This window comes from Polyodon spathula, chromosome 25 (genome assembly GCF_017654505.1).
Source record: "Polyodon spathula isolate WHYD16114869_AA chromosome 25, ASM1765450v1, whole genome shotgun sequence".
NCBI lineage: Eukaryota > Metazoa > Chordata > Actinopteri > Acipenseriformes > Polyodontidae > Polyodon > Polyodon spathula.
In genome coordinates, this window is record NC_054558.1 from 13,397,689 (window position 1) to 13,411,393 (window position 13,705).

The 13,705-nt window shown below is 38.3% G+C and overlaps 1 protein-coding gene across 3 annotated transcripts in view; it reads left to right on the forward strand.

The window, feature by feature from the left end:
• Nucleotides 1-8,763: 8,763 nt before the first annotated feature.
• Nucleotides 8,764-13,705, forward strand: part of LOC121299866 (two pore calcium channel protein 1-like) — a 34,671-nt gene continuing 29,729 nt past the window's right edge. Inside the window, exons 1-2 of one of the 3 annotated variants that reach the window (XM_041228034.1) lie at nt 8,765-8,893; nt 9,023-9,550. In XM_041228034.1, coding sequence (XP_041083968.1) covers nt 9,439-9,550 — 112 coding nt within the window. In that variant the 5' untranslated portion in view covers nt 8,765-8,893; nt 9,023-9,438. Of the gene's footprint in view, nt 9,551-13,705 lie in introns of all 3 variants that reach the window. The other 2 variants (XM_041228036.1, XM_041228033.1) reach the window with 2 other exon arrangements.

Genomic DNA, 13,705 nt, shown 5'->3' on the forward strand with positions numbered 1-13,705 from the left:
TCTGGATGCGCATGGCAGTGTGGATCATGAGGACGAGCTCACGCTGCTCCTGCTCCTTCTTCTCCCGGACCAGACGGTTTTGAGTGAGTTTGTACAGTAAGACAGTGAAAAGGTAGCGTGCTACCAACATATAGCAAGCAAAGTCTGAAAAAGGGAGCTTGCATATAACATCTTTAACTATCAGCTCCAAATCAATAAGTCAAAGAAAAAGGAGCTTGCTTTTAATAACTGGACTGCAACACTGCTAGTACCATCCAGCAAATACCCACGTAAATAATATGTCAGAAGAAAGCAGCATACAACATTTTAAACTGCAAGCTCTGAATAATATCTAGAAAACACCCAATAATTAATAAACTTGAAGATTCCCCAAAGATTGTTTAAAGGATATTAACATAGAAATAACATTACATCATTAAAAAAGAAGATAACTAGTGATTTAAAGACTCAATTAATGGACTGAATTGAGCTACCAGGAATGGTTAATTTTACTGGAAGAATGTATGTTTTGTTAAACAAAGACTGAAAGGGACACCGCGCTACAAGACATCACGCATGCTCAACGCTGCATCAACTCTGCAAAACAATGCGCATTCCCATCCATCCATCCATCCATTACAGGGTCGAGGTCAATGCATATTCCCAATTAAAATAAAGAATAGGAAGACTTACAGAAACTACACTTGGGGGAATTAAATACAATGTATATTTGCAGAAAGATTGATAGTGGTATAATGTAAAATGGGTCTGTGTTATATTTAGTTGTCTTACAAAAAGAAAGGTTAGTATTAATCTTCAATGAAAGTAAATTACAGCTAACAGCTAAAATATTTACAAGGTGATCTATGAACTTGAATAAGGGTGGCTGAATGTTATCTTCTTAAAGAACAGATGAATGGGTGTTAAACTAATTAAAGGATATATTTTTAACAACAGATTGATAAAGAACAACTAAGAATGATGACCTATTAATATCCTATTAATTATAATTAATTCATTTATATTCATTTATCTCCTGACTCATACTTACTCAATCATCCTGCTTGCATATTCATATTAATAGATCTACTGAATTAGTTCTTAAAGAATGCACATTTTTATAGACAGTTAATGTAATGCTTTCAATGTAATTGACATTTACACTAACATTTTGCCTAACCAGTACCGCTTACTGAGATTAAATAGCTGATTTATTATATTTTGATATTAACCTTTCCTACTTTCATACTGCATTTTATTCACAAACTTTTGATAAAGGTCATAAAAGACAGAACAGTGTTGCATGTTTTATTGTGCAATTGTTAAATGAATTAAACCATTACATGAATTATCTTAAATGGGTTCTTTAAACTTCTGGGTTTTAAAATGTATTCTTATAAAGCAATACATGCATTAAGATAATTCAAAACATTCATAATCATAATAAGTTGCTCTTTTGCATCCCTGCTCTTCGTGTCATGTCCAGAGTAGACTAGATCCACAGGACAGTGCAGCACTAACAGCATCTAGGGCACTGCTTGAGCTCTGGCTCAAACAGAATAGTGCCCTTTACTATCCTTCAGGCAGGAATCAGTGTCCTGCAGTGACATGACCCCCCTGCACATTGTATACCTCAGGATAGAACTTCTTTACCTGTTTCTCTCCCATGTCTGCATCATATTTCTGTATCCATTTTTCAATCTCTGTTTCCACTATGTACCCTCTAGGAGTGGGTGTTAAATGCCTCAGATATTTTGTATGCTGAGCCATGATCAATACAATGCGATTAAAGCATCACACCTCAATCACACTGCATCCTGTGTCAAAGCTGAAGGAAAAATAAAAATTGAATTAAAATGGAGACCATTTTTGTTACTGTAATTCTGTTGGATTTTAAAGACTGAACAACTGTTTCATATCCTACAATATTTCCATTCTGTTTTAACTGTCTACCACAGGCAATTTAGTGGATTACTATGCCTAGGCCCTATACCATCTATTTCCAACATGTTGCCAAAATGAACTGTGATTTACTGTAGCATGATTCAACAATGTGTGCACTGTGCTTTATAATACTAAGGGTGCTTACTGGGACACACCATGCAATAGAAACAATGTGAAACAAGCTGCAGAGCAGAGAAACGCTGTGGGTGATAAAGTGTTCAGCGGCACTGTGTTATTGTTCTAGATCACCTTCCTGAGTGCCAGCACGGACTCGCAGTTCTCTGTGATCAGGTTGTTTAGCAGCACTGTGTTATTGCACTAGCTCACCTTCCTGAGTGCCAGCTTGGACTCAGTTCTCTGTGATCAGGTTGTTCAGCTGGCTCTGCAGCTGGGTGATTTCCTGTTGCAGTTTGCTGCACTTCCCTTCCAAGGCCTTCTGGTCTAACTGGAGCTGCTTGTTCGTCTAGTGCCGTGTCTTCTTGAGGAAGTCATCGGAAATCTTCTCTGTCTGGTGAAGGGAGCTCTTCAGCTGACGGATCATCTCATTCTTTTTGGAGATCTGAGGGAGATGAGATCAATTATGTGATGAGCAAGTTACCAGCCTTTCCAATATGGGGATCACCTTGTTGCTTAGGGAACCATGTTTGTAATACATTTACCCCAGAAGCTAATCAGATTCACCCATAAGAGAAAGGTGATTAGAGATCTCAGCATAGTCCCCAGTGGACATTAGTTTATGTCACAATTCAGCAGAACTGGCAGCCTCTACTTTCGTGACAAATCCCAGAAAGGCTTAACATTTTATAAATGACTGTATCAAAAAAATATATATATATTATGCAAACGAGACCAGTTTATACAGAACATCTTGAAACTGAGCAAAGTCTCATTCTCACGTGCTGAACAGTGTTTAATTATAACACATTATAATTTTGTTTTCCAGCTATTTCAAATTAGCCTTTTTTTTTTTTTTTAAATAATATTTTTATCTTTGTATTTTGACTGATTGAACATGAAAACCCATGTTTGTCTCAGCACTAGATACCAACAGGAGGTTTCTTCCACACATAAACTGATGCTAATGCACCCTGGCTTCATCATGTCTTTTTTGATAAATGGATGACCCTGCTGTCTGCATACAAAGGGCTGCACAGAGAACACCAATCCTGACTGACTTGTAAAGCTGGAGAGGTGAACGCATATCTCATGAATCCACTGCATTACCCAACCTCCCTCGTGTTCAGCAGCTGAGAAGCTCTCTGTTTCTTACCTCCCTGCCCTAAATGAGAACCTCTGTGTTTCTTACCTCACTGTCCTGAATGAGAAGCTCTGTGTTTGTTATCTTCTTGTCCTGAATAAGAAGTTGTGTTTCTTACCTCCCCGTCCTGAATGAGAAGATCTCGGTTTCTTACCTCTCTGTCCCTGTCCTGAATAGCGGCCTCCACATCTGCCTCGAGAGTCCTGACCACCATGTTCTTGTGGTGCTGCAGGGTGACCTCCTGGACATAGCGGGCCCTCTCGCAGTCCTCTACGAGCCCTTTGAGCAGCTTGTCAAAGAGGATGTCCCGCAGCTCAGTCAGGCCTCTCACCAGCTCCTGCCCAGTCACGCTTGTCCTTCTCTGCCCGCAGGGTCTGGCACGCCACCGGGTTGGCCTGGGAGCAGGGTTGGGTTGAGCAGAGATTATTAAACATATCTCACTGTCAATTTTATATATTTAGTATATATAATCTGAGTGATTTATAATTTGTTAAAGGTATGTATAATGTATTTTTCCTGTGAGACTAGTGACCAGTATCGTGTTGAAGATGGTGTTTCTTGGTTAAATGGTTGTGGGAAAATACTGGATAGTTAACAGCCAATTTAGTAATTAGAGTCCCAGCTGTACCCTATATAAAGAGCATGCTGGAAGAAAGGGAGAGGCAGTTTGAGGGAAGGAAGCAAAATGTTTGAGAAGGTGATTTGTGCTGAAAGTTCTGAGGGCTTTTCTTGAATTTTTGTTCAATGTTATCTTGTGATCTATTTTGAACTATGTGTTCCCCTTTATGCTTTGTTGATGTAAAGTGAGTAGCTCATTAGTTAGGGAAATTGTCTGTTAGGTGAAGCCTAGTACGGCAAGGGTTTTTGTTTGTTTATATTGAAGAAATTGTATTCTGTTATTTTGGAGAAGCGGACCAGTGTGTGCTAAAAATAAACTTGCACAATAGTGTTTTACTCTAAAACAGGGGTGCAATCCTGGTCCTGGAGGGCTGGCACCCTCCTGTTTTTTTTCCAATTAAGTCACTTAGGGCACAGTTGCAACAAAAGCCAGGAGGGGCACTGGCTTTCCAGTAACAGGATTGGGCACCCCTGCTCTAAAGCATCTTCATCTCTCTGCCTCCACCTGCACACACTGGTCCCTGCTTGAAAGTAGCTACTTACTTTTCAACCACTAGGGGCGCCCTTGCACTATACAGTTAGCACTCACGTATCCGACCCTTTAAAATTATAACTGTTAAACGCACCATATCTGAAAGAACTGTGTTTTAAAATAAGTAAGCTTCCATTTAGATGTACTGTATTGGTTTATTGGTACAGTATTGTATTTTAAACAGAAGTATTTTAATTCAGAACGACATAATTCTGAAAATATCACTTGCCAAAAGAGACGACACGTTAACTGTAATACAGTACATACTTTTAAATCCGGTAAGTATTGTAGCAGTATGCGAAATTTCCTATTAATGACTCAACAGCAAAATTAAATCTAAATGTTATCCATGCACAGAACTGCATACAAAAGATTAAAAAAAGCAAAAAAACAGTTTCTAGAATTAAAACATTATCCAAAGTCAATATTCAAAATTGCAGAATATAGTGTAAAAAAAACATACATCACAGTATCTAAAACTGTTTAATGATTAACTGTTACATTACCGTAGCTTGTCTCATTCGCTTTGTTTTGGCTGCATTTTCGTGTATCTGCCTAATGGATATCTGAGTGCTGACTGACTGATTATATATATATATATATATATATATATATATATATATATATATATATATATATATATATATATATATATATATATATATATATATATTGCACAAAAGAAATACAACAAAATCACAGAAAATGTGAAAAAATAAACAGATCAAAGAATCATAAGTTTTCAGTATGAAACCTGACACACTGTCAAAATGAAAACATTACAAAGTTAGTATCGGGTATGACCTCTCTGAACAATAACGTAATCCTGGCAGTATTGACGCATAGACCTGATCAGCCTCCTGTGCAGCTGCAGCCAGCTGGCGTTGGCTCATCACGGTTGTCTCCTGTGGATGGCACTGGTGATTTGGTCCCACAGATGTTCTATTAGACTTAGGTCAGGAGAAAAAGCTGGCCACAGCAAGACATTGACATTGTTTCCTTCATGTCCTAATCCTAGCACTGTGTGGTCTTGCATTATCCTGCTGGAAAATCAACACTTCGGATTGGCTTGCAGGAACAGAAAGAATGTTGCCTCCAGGATTTTGTCAATGTGTCGCTGAGCAGTAAGATTTCCCTCAATCTGCACCAAAGACATTCTTGTGTTAAAGGAGATTCCTCCCCACATCATCACACTTCCACCACCTCACTGGTTGGCTTGAACAACGCAACAGTCAGCATAACGCTCACCACGACGTCTCCACACACGTTGTCTTCTGTCAGGTCTGTCAAGGGCAAAATGGCAATCATCTGTGAATAAAACACTCCACCACTCTCTCTGCTGCCACCTCAGATGTTCTCTGGCCCACAGAAGATGGCGATTTTGTCTTTCAGCTGTCAACATGTTACCCCTGAACGGCCTCTAAGCATGCAAATCATTTTTATACAGACAGCGAGCTACAGTCATTCTGCTGATGTGTGGGTTATTTCTTCCTGGAATTTCTCGTGCTGCAGCCATTGCAGTCTGAAAACTATTATGTAGATGGATCAGTCAGATGTGAAGGTCCTGGGCCGATGTGGTGGCCCTCTGCCTTCCACAATGGGGCCTGTCCCTCTTAGTGCCCGTTTCCTGGTTTCTCTGGACTAATCTGTTGATTGTTGAAAGAGAACATCTCATTCTCTGGGCAACTTCTCTCACAGACAGGCCACCTTCAATAATGCCGATAGCAACCAGGCGATCTTCATCACCCAAGTGGGGCATATCTTTCACTGTTCTTGCATTAATTTAAAATCATGTCTTTCAGAATGCCTATTTATGCAGATTCTTAATCAACTCATTTTAGCAATTTTAACTCAACTCAAATAACAAAGACTGAGCACCTGGTGTTTTTATGAAATCACATGACTTGAGCTCAGTATTTTGTTACCCCAAGGAACAATACTACTCAAACAATCAACAAACCTATCTGCTCGCCATTTAAAATTTAAATAATATTATGTATGTGCCCAATGAGCTACTGATGTAAAACTTAGACTGTTGCGTTTTCATTGTGCATCAGTATATATATATATATATATATATATATATATATATATATATATATATATATATATATATATATATATATATATATATATATATATATATATATATATATATAGCTTTGGTATTAATGCATATACTAGAGTGTTTCACCGGAGCAAGGGGAAATTTCTACAATGCCATTATGAAAATTATGACTAATTATTTATTTGCCTGAAAGTAACTTTGTTGAAAATTTGTAAAGGAGCAATATCTAACAAACCCACTATTTCAAGGAGGAAAGAAATTTTATACCTTTCCTCATCACACAAATTCTGCTTTGCTACGGCTTCCTCAGAGACTGCCCCATAGGTGAAATATGCTGGAACTTTATTAAATGAACCAAGTATCGAGGAGGGCAGAAAAAGCCATAAATCATGATGAAGCACACATATAACTGCCATACAATCTAAGACAATTGGACCGTGAAAGGGCTTGCTGAAGTGTAAATCATGTATAGATTTTTGTAAATATATGTTCATATATAACTGATACAGCCAGGTCTCACTGTTCCAGAACAATATCTGGAAAAGTCGCAGGATGTTCCTGAGTGAGCTGCGGATGGCTTGCTGCAGTGCTGCCATCTCTCCCCATCGGGTTTGCAGATTGTCTCCCAGCCGGCGGTGCTCCCGCAGGACCTCTGTCAGCTCAGCTCCCAGCACCACTCCGAAACGATCCAGGCTGTTCAGGCAGTCCGGCAGCAGGGTGCTCAGCTCTGCCTTCCTGATGCACTCCTCCATGGTCCGAGGTGATGTGCTGCGCCTCCAGGCAGCTCAGCTTCTTGCTGGCAGGGTCCAAGATTTTCAGGGAGATCTTGGCGGCTCGGGTCCAAGGCTGAGGGGTGTGAGAGCCCTTCAGCCAGGCAGGATTATCGAGCTGCTGGGGCACTTTCACTGTAGCCATGTTCAACTGCTTGATGACTTTCAAACTGGAGCGCTGGAATACAAAAGTGAACTCCAGTACAAACAATTATCAAAATATATAACACAAAGGAAACCAGTGTATCGTTGTATTTTTTACTTTAAAATGTTACGAATTATAATTTATTATTTTTCTTAGTGAATTTAAAATGTAATATCCAGATAATCATGTACAGTTAAAACATTGAACATAAAGAGTGTTCTATCCCTATTCTCATAGTTGTAAAGAATGTGTTTCAGTGTGTGGTAAAGAACTCCCTCATGTTAACCTTTTCACTGCACTTGTGTTCAATATAAAGATTTACAGCACCATGCTTGGCTTGGTACAAAGGGGCCCACCTCTCCCTTTCAAAGGTGTAATTACCAAGGCGTTAAAAATTGATTTCCTTACCCCTCATTAGCATAACAGCATTCTAGGGCATTTGATTGTTTGCTTTTGCTAATTTTTGTTTTCATTCTCTGCTCAGATGAAGTCAATTTCTTGTGTTACAGGTAATAGAAGCCCATCTGAGGCTCAGATCAGTAGAAACGGAGTGATGTGAGGTGTGGTGCTCAAATGACAGGTTTGAAGACTAGGACGCTACCCCTATAAAATGAACACCTTGAGGTGAACATGTACCTAAACTTGCTACTACTGCTAATTGCCTTGCCTTGCAAGAGAATACTATTATTAATCAGTATTCTAACAATAATAAAATAAGCAACCTTTTAATCGCTGAAATATAAACAATGAAAATATAATTTAAGTTAGAATCCAAAGAATTATGAAACTGTGAGCTTCCGAAACAATTATGTCAATGCAATAAATACAATCTAATGTCGTTCCAATAATAAACTCGCCTAGCCCAGAATATAAACACACACACACACACACACACACACTATTTAACTTTAACCAATAAAATACGTATAACAACTCTTACAATGCTAAACTTCAAAACTCCTAACCGAAACTTGTTCTGCCTAGTGGTTTAAATATGTTGCAAAGATACCGATGATCGAGGGCTGAAGAAACCAATCATACGTAACAGCCTTTAAACAGCAGTGCCTTTGGGAAATGCAGTCTATAAGTTCACATTTGCCTTCTCTTCATTCAGACTACAAAGTTTGTTTGTTGTTTCTATTGAATATCTCTTCTTAACTAAGTATAATGGAATTCTATGTGCTAATATTGGTATGTTAGTTTAGCTTAATGTGCTTGACGTTAGCTCAGTTAGATAATATAACGGGAAGGTTGCCAACGTCTACTGGGAGGGTCGCGCGCTAACGTCACTATTCAGCTGTCATCCGTCCCGCGGGATAGGTGAGGTCCCGCCTACCTTCCAGGCCTCTCATTTCACCAATCACAAGAGCGAGTTAGGATTCCTCCTCTAACCAGTAGCCAATCGAGCTGGAGATTGGGCGGGTTCTTCCAAGCTGGATGTACGGGGTTTGTGTCTGTCCGGTATTTATATAGGAGTAGGGAAAGGTTCAGTGGTACTGTAATTGGAATGTTTTTATGCCAATTCATTTTCGTTAATGTATTTTTTTTTTAACATTTAAAGCGGTTGCAGTATTATACGGTGGGTGACTTTGCTGGATGAACACAGTACCGACTATAGAGATTTCTATACATTTTGTATTTGTGTGAAGAAGTTACTGGCGCTTGTCAGCTTCTGTTGTTAATACTTATATGTATTTTTACATTGCAGTTGCTTATTGCAAAACAAAAGTTACCGTTAAGAATCAACGACAATGAAGAGGGCCGTTTGACTACGCAAAACTGAAAAATTACAGGTCTCATTTATAATTGTATCGCATTAAGTGCGCATGTTAAATAAGTAACGTCTTCAGGATATTAATGTTTGCGTATTTCTATTGAGTGTTTTCTGCAGCAAAATCTTCATTGGCTGAACTTTTAAACAGCAACGCATTGCCAGTGAAACTGTATCGTTCATCCATGCGTTTTTTGTACTATTCAGAAAGTGCTCTTACAATAATCATATCAGTATTTTAAAATTTGGCTATGTCAGTTGAAGTCGTAGTGTTCTGTGGTCAGTCTTGACGAGCAGATTTGAGAAGTAACCCAGGAGAATACTGATAGTGAGGGGAGCCCGGCTGGTCTGGTATGGCATTGAACATGGACGATGACGATGTGCCACTCATCCTCATTTGGGACGAAGCGAGCAGTGGGTTGCTGTCTAATGAAGAGCAGGAGAGAGTCGAGGTGCCCAGTGAAAGTAAGCACGTGTGTGTGTTTGGAACAACGGGGGTTTTGATTTAGAGACAGAAATGTTTGGAGACTAACAACTGTGATTATGTACAGAACCGAAATGTGTGTCCAATTTACTGCCACAGCTAATGGCAAATGCTGAACTGCCACTGTTCTCGTGTTTTTGAACAGGAAACACAAACATCACATGCAAAAAAAAAAAAAAAAAAAACGTATTCTGAATTAGAGTGTTACTTGTTGTTTCCTCTGTTAAATCAGCGAACGTTGAATGGTAATGGCATTACCAGCTCCGTCTAGTGAACCGGTGTAGGGCCAGAAAGTGGTACATCGTCAGAATGTGGTACTTGTACCAACGTTGCGTTAACTTGGCACAATGCAACATTTTATATATATATATATATATATATATATATATATATATATATATATATATATATATATATATAATTTCAGAACCATTAGTTGTGTTCATAAGTTGCTACAGACCTTAACTTTGCGTTAAAACAATATGCAGAGTTATAGTGAAATCTACATTATTTTCACATTTTTACACGTGATTGTGTTCCCTCATTTAAACAGATAGATGTAATATAAAATAGTGTTTGTAGTTTACCTATTCACTCTTTATAGGAATGTTACCATGTAAATATAAGCAATGTTAATATGTACAGTTGACTCTGGCTGTAATGTTATAAGAGTGTCATGTAGTGCAATGAAGTGCCATTCGTTTTTCATCCGGGATGTCTAGTGGGTATATTTCCTGACCCCACTCACGTGAGATTATGTCATAAACGTGACTGAGGCAACTCATCGAAATTTGACACCAAATCAAATGACCCTCCTTCTGACTTTTCAGGATCCTTCACTTTATGAAGCCTAATCAACATGTTAATGCCTGCTGAGCTTCACTGCAGTCCAAAATACCAAAACACACAAAAAAAAACACCTATACAATATTTCATTTAAACAGAGAATAACCCTAATATTGATGCATGAAATGCGTAACAAAAAAGGTAAAATATACAGAATTTTAAACTAAAGTATACTGTACTGCACCCCTATGATAAAAAAAAATAAAATAAAAAATAACCCGTTGGACTCTGAGAATTCCTGGGAGCTTCGCTACTGCGTCCATTTGCAAGAAATCAGCTTAGGGAGCCCCCACATAGGAATAAAACCAGCATGCCACAAATAGATAAAATATAATTACCATTATTTAAAATTTAAAATAAGTACAAAAATAGAAATATTTGCAGCAGTTCTTTAGTTTTTTGTTTTTTTTTTTCACCTGGATTTGACTCGTTTAAACAATGTTCAGTTCAGTACACTCAGAGCACATTGCGTTTGTAAAATGCAGTTATTTTTCAGTATAAGTAGTAAAATAAATGAGCAATAAAATTAAACTCTTTTAATGATACCATCCAAGACATGCAGGGGTAGAACAGACAATAAAAATGGCATGCAAGTCTTAACTAGCTAAGACAGGGCTGCAAGCAATCACCAAAAACAAATACTGCTCAGAGTTATCGTTGTGATCTTTGTATAGCACCATACCTTTTAAGCCTGTTGCACTTAAAATACATAATTCGGAAGTGCTGTGATTGACAACTGCCCAGATCACTAGGAACAAGACAGACTGTAGATCACCCACAAAAATTATATATATTTACAATTTTAGATAACCCAATTTGTTGCTCATCAGTTAGTCATGTAAATATGCCAAATTGTGAAAAAAATTGTACACATCTATTCACTTGTATTGTTGCAGCAATGCAGAAAGACATTTTAATCCTGTGTTTTTTGGTAATGAAATATGTATCTATTCCTGCACACCTTATTTGACGGTTGTAAGGATTTTCACACACCAACACATTTGATCATAATACAGTGAGCATTATGAAAACTTGATACATTACATGGTCAGAATGTACACCATTACCATCGACATGCTGGAATGCATTAGCAATCGACATGCTGGAATGCATTAGCAGTAAGCCTGGGCAGGGCCACCTCTGTGAGCTTGACTGAGTCAGTATTGCACAACAGGCTTCAAGAGCTGGGGTAAGGATAGCAGACAGATGGCTGGGTGGATAGCTACCTGTGTATTTTGTTACCTTATCTGTTGTTAGGAAGCAGCTCATCTGCTAATGTGTTGTACTACGAATGAGGGGAGAGGGAGTGGGTTAGCACATTCATGTATGAATCCTGACCTGTCCAGAGGCTGTGTTGTTATTTTCTGAAACACTGTAAACCGAGGGGGTGCTGTGATATTGCAGTTTAGGGGTAATCTATTGGCTTATGTCTGGGAGCTTGGGGTTTAGTTAATTAAGACTGTGTGCTTAATCTGTAATACAAATAAAAAGTTGTTTTTCTGTAACTCATCCTACCCATTACAGAAAACTACTGTAAAGCCATAAATATTTGCAACCAAAGTATTTGGCAAATCACACCCATGAAACCTATTTTGTTCCAGAAATGTTAGCGACCTGTTTCAGTATACGAAGTATGCATTGTTAGTGGAATTTGATTTCATGCCAAAAATGTTTGCTTTCTATTTTCACAAGTGAAAAGGGCATAACAAAATCCTTGCAAATATTTATGGCTTTACAGTATTTTGTTTTGATTATCAGGTTTTCGTAATATATAGTAAATAGTAAAAGCACTGCAGCATGTATATTGAAAAGTGTGGTAAGCATTGTAAAGCACAGAGAAGTTATTATAAAGCATAATAGAATCATTGCGAACTATGGTAAATGCAAAGTATAACCACAGGGAAAACATGCAAAATTACTGTGCAAATTTATTGTTAATATTTTTAAGGGCTTCTCAATTTAAAGGCAACTTGATTTTGTGTTGGGGATTACCTGACCTTCTTAGTTGTGTCCCAGCAGTGGTGTGTGGGGGTGTGATGAAAGGTTATGTAGGGTTGATCGAGGCCTGACCTTGATCCAAGCACTCTGACATGAGGATTTGGTGGTTTGTTTGTTTTCGGGTTTTTTTCACAAAATACCAAGACATCTGGTTAAGCTACAGCAGTCTTTAGGGGAGTATTTGTTCTTTACTGGTAACAGCAGGCGATAACCTGCTGTGGGATTCTTTCAGCAGAATTAACAATTGGAAGATCTTGTTGTTCACAGACATTAGAAGATAGAAGCTGCTTGTTTTTTATTTTTATTTTTCGAAAACTAAAGTCCTTCATCTTTAGTGAGCATTACACAGTGCTCCCTCGTCTTCACTCTGTGCTATGCACACAAAATAAATAATTACTGAGGATAGAGAATTTGTAAAGGGTACATTTTTTATCTTGTGATCCTCAAAAAAAAAAAAAAAAACATTTGTATTTTACTTTGTTGTCCATGTCCTCAGTGTGGCACTGTAATACTTCTCATTATTATAACAACATTGTTACAGTTTAATTCAGTTCTCTCCCTCCCCCCCAATCCATTATTTTAACCAAGCCCACTTGGTATATCCTGCCACAACGCTGCATGTTTCCTGGAAGCCCCCATTGATTCCCTTCTCATGTTACAGCGTTGTGACCTGAGCGGAACCGATTTACTGTATCCTGTGTGCAGCATGGAGCGCAAATGAAATGGGGCCCTGTTACCTTTAATGCAGGAAAAGAAGTGAACTTCAGAGCATGTGACTGGAAAATGGGATTCATTACAGAAATTGAAAATAATACTTTAACAAATAGATCTGCAGCAGGTCCTCATTCAGAATCTCTTTTCTTCCGAACCTTTGTGATAGACTCCTCGCCTCTCATAATAAACTGTTTCATATTACACATATTACACATTTTTGCACAGTTATACAACAAGGTCCCTCTGTATTTGCATGTGTTTGTTAATATTATACTGTAGGTGTATACGTGATTTCACAGTTGTAAATAAATAGACAAGCTCCTGAGAAATCTAATCCAATGTGAATAGTGTATGTCGACTGCTCCTCGAAAAATGTGACACCACTACCTCCGTCTTTTTCACAGGACATCGGGACTTGATAAATTCCAAACTGAGATATCCTGGGGTGATTTAATCCAGTTCGAATATGACATGTCCGTGTCACAGAGGATCTTTGGAGTTGACAAGTATTTCTGGGCTCAGACAATGAAGGGAGCAGAGGCATAATTATGTGGAACATGGCATGCAAAGCAAAAGGA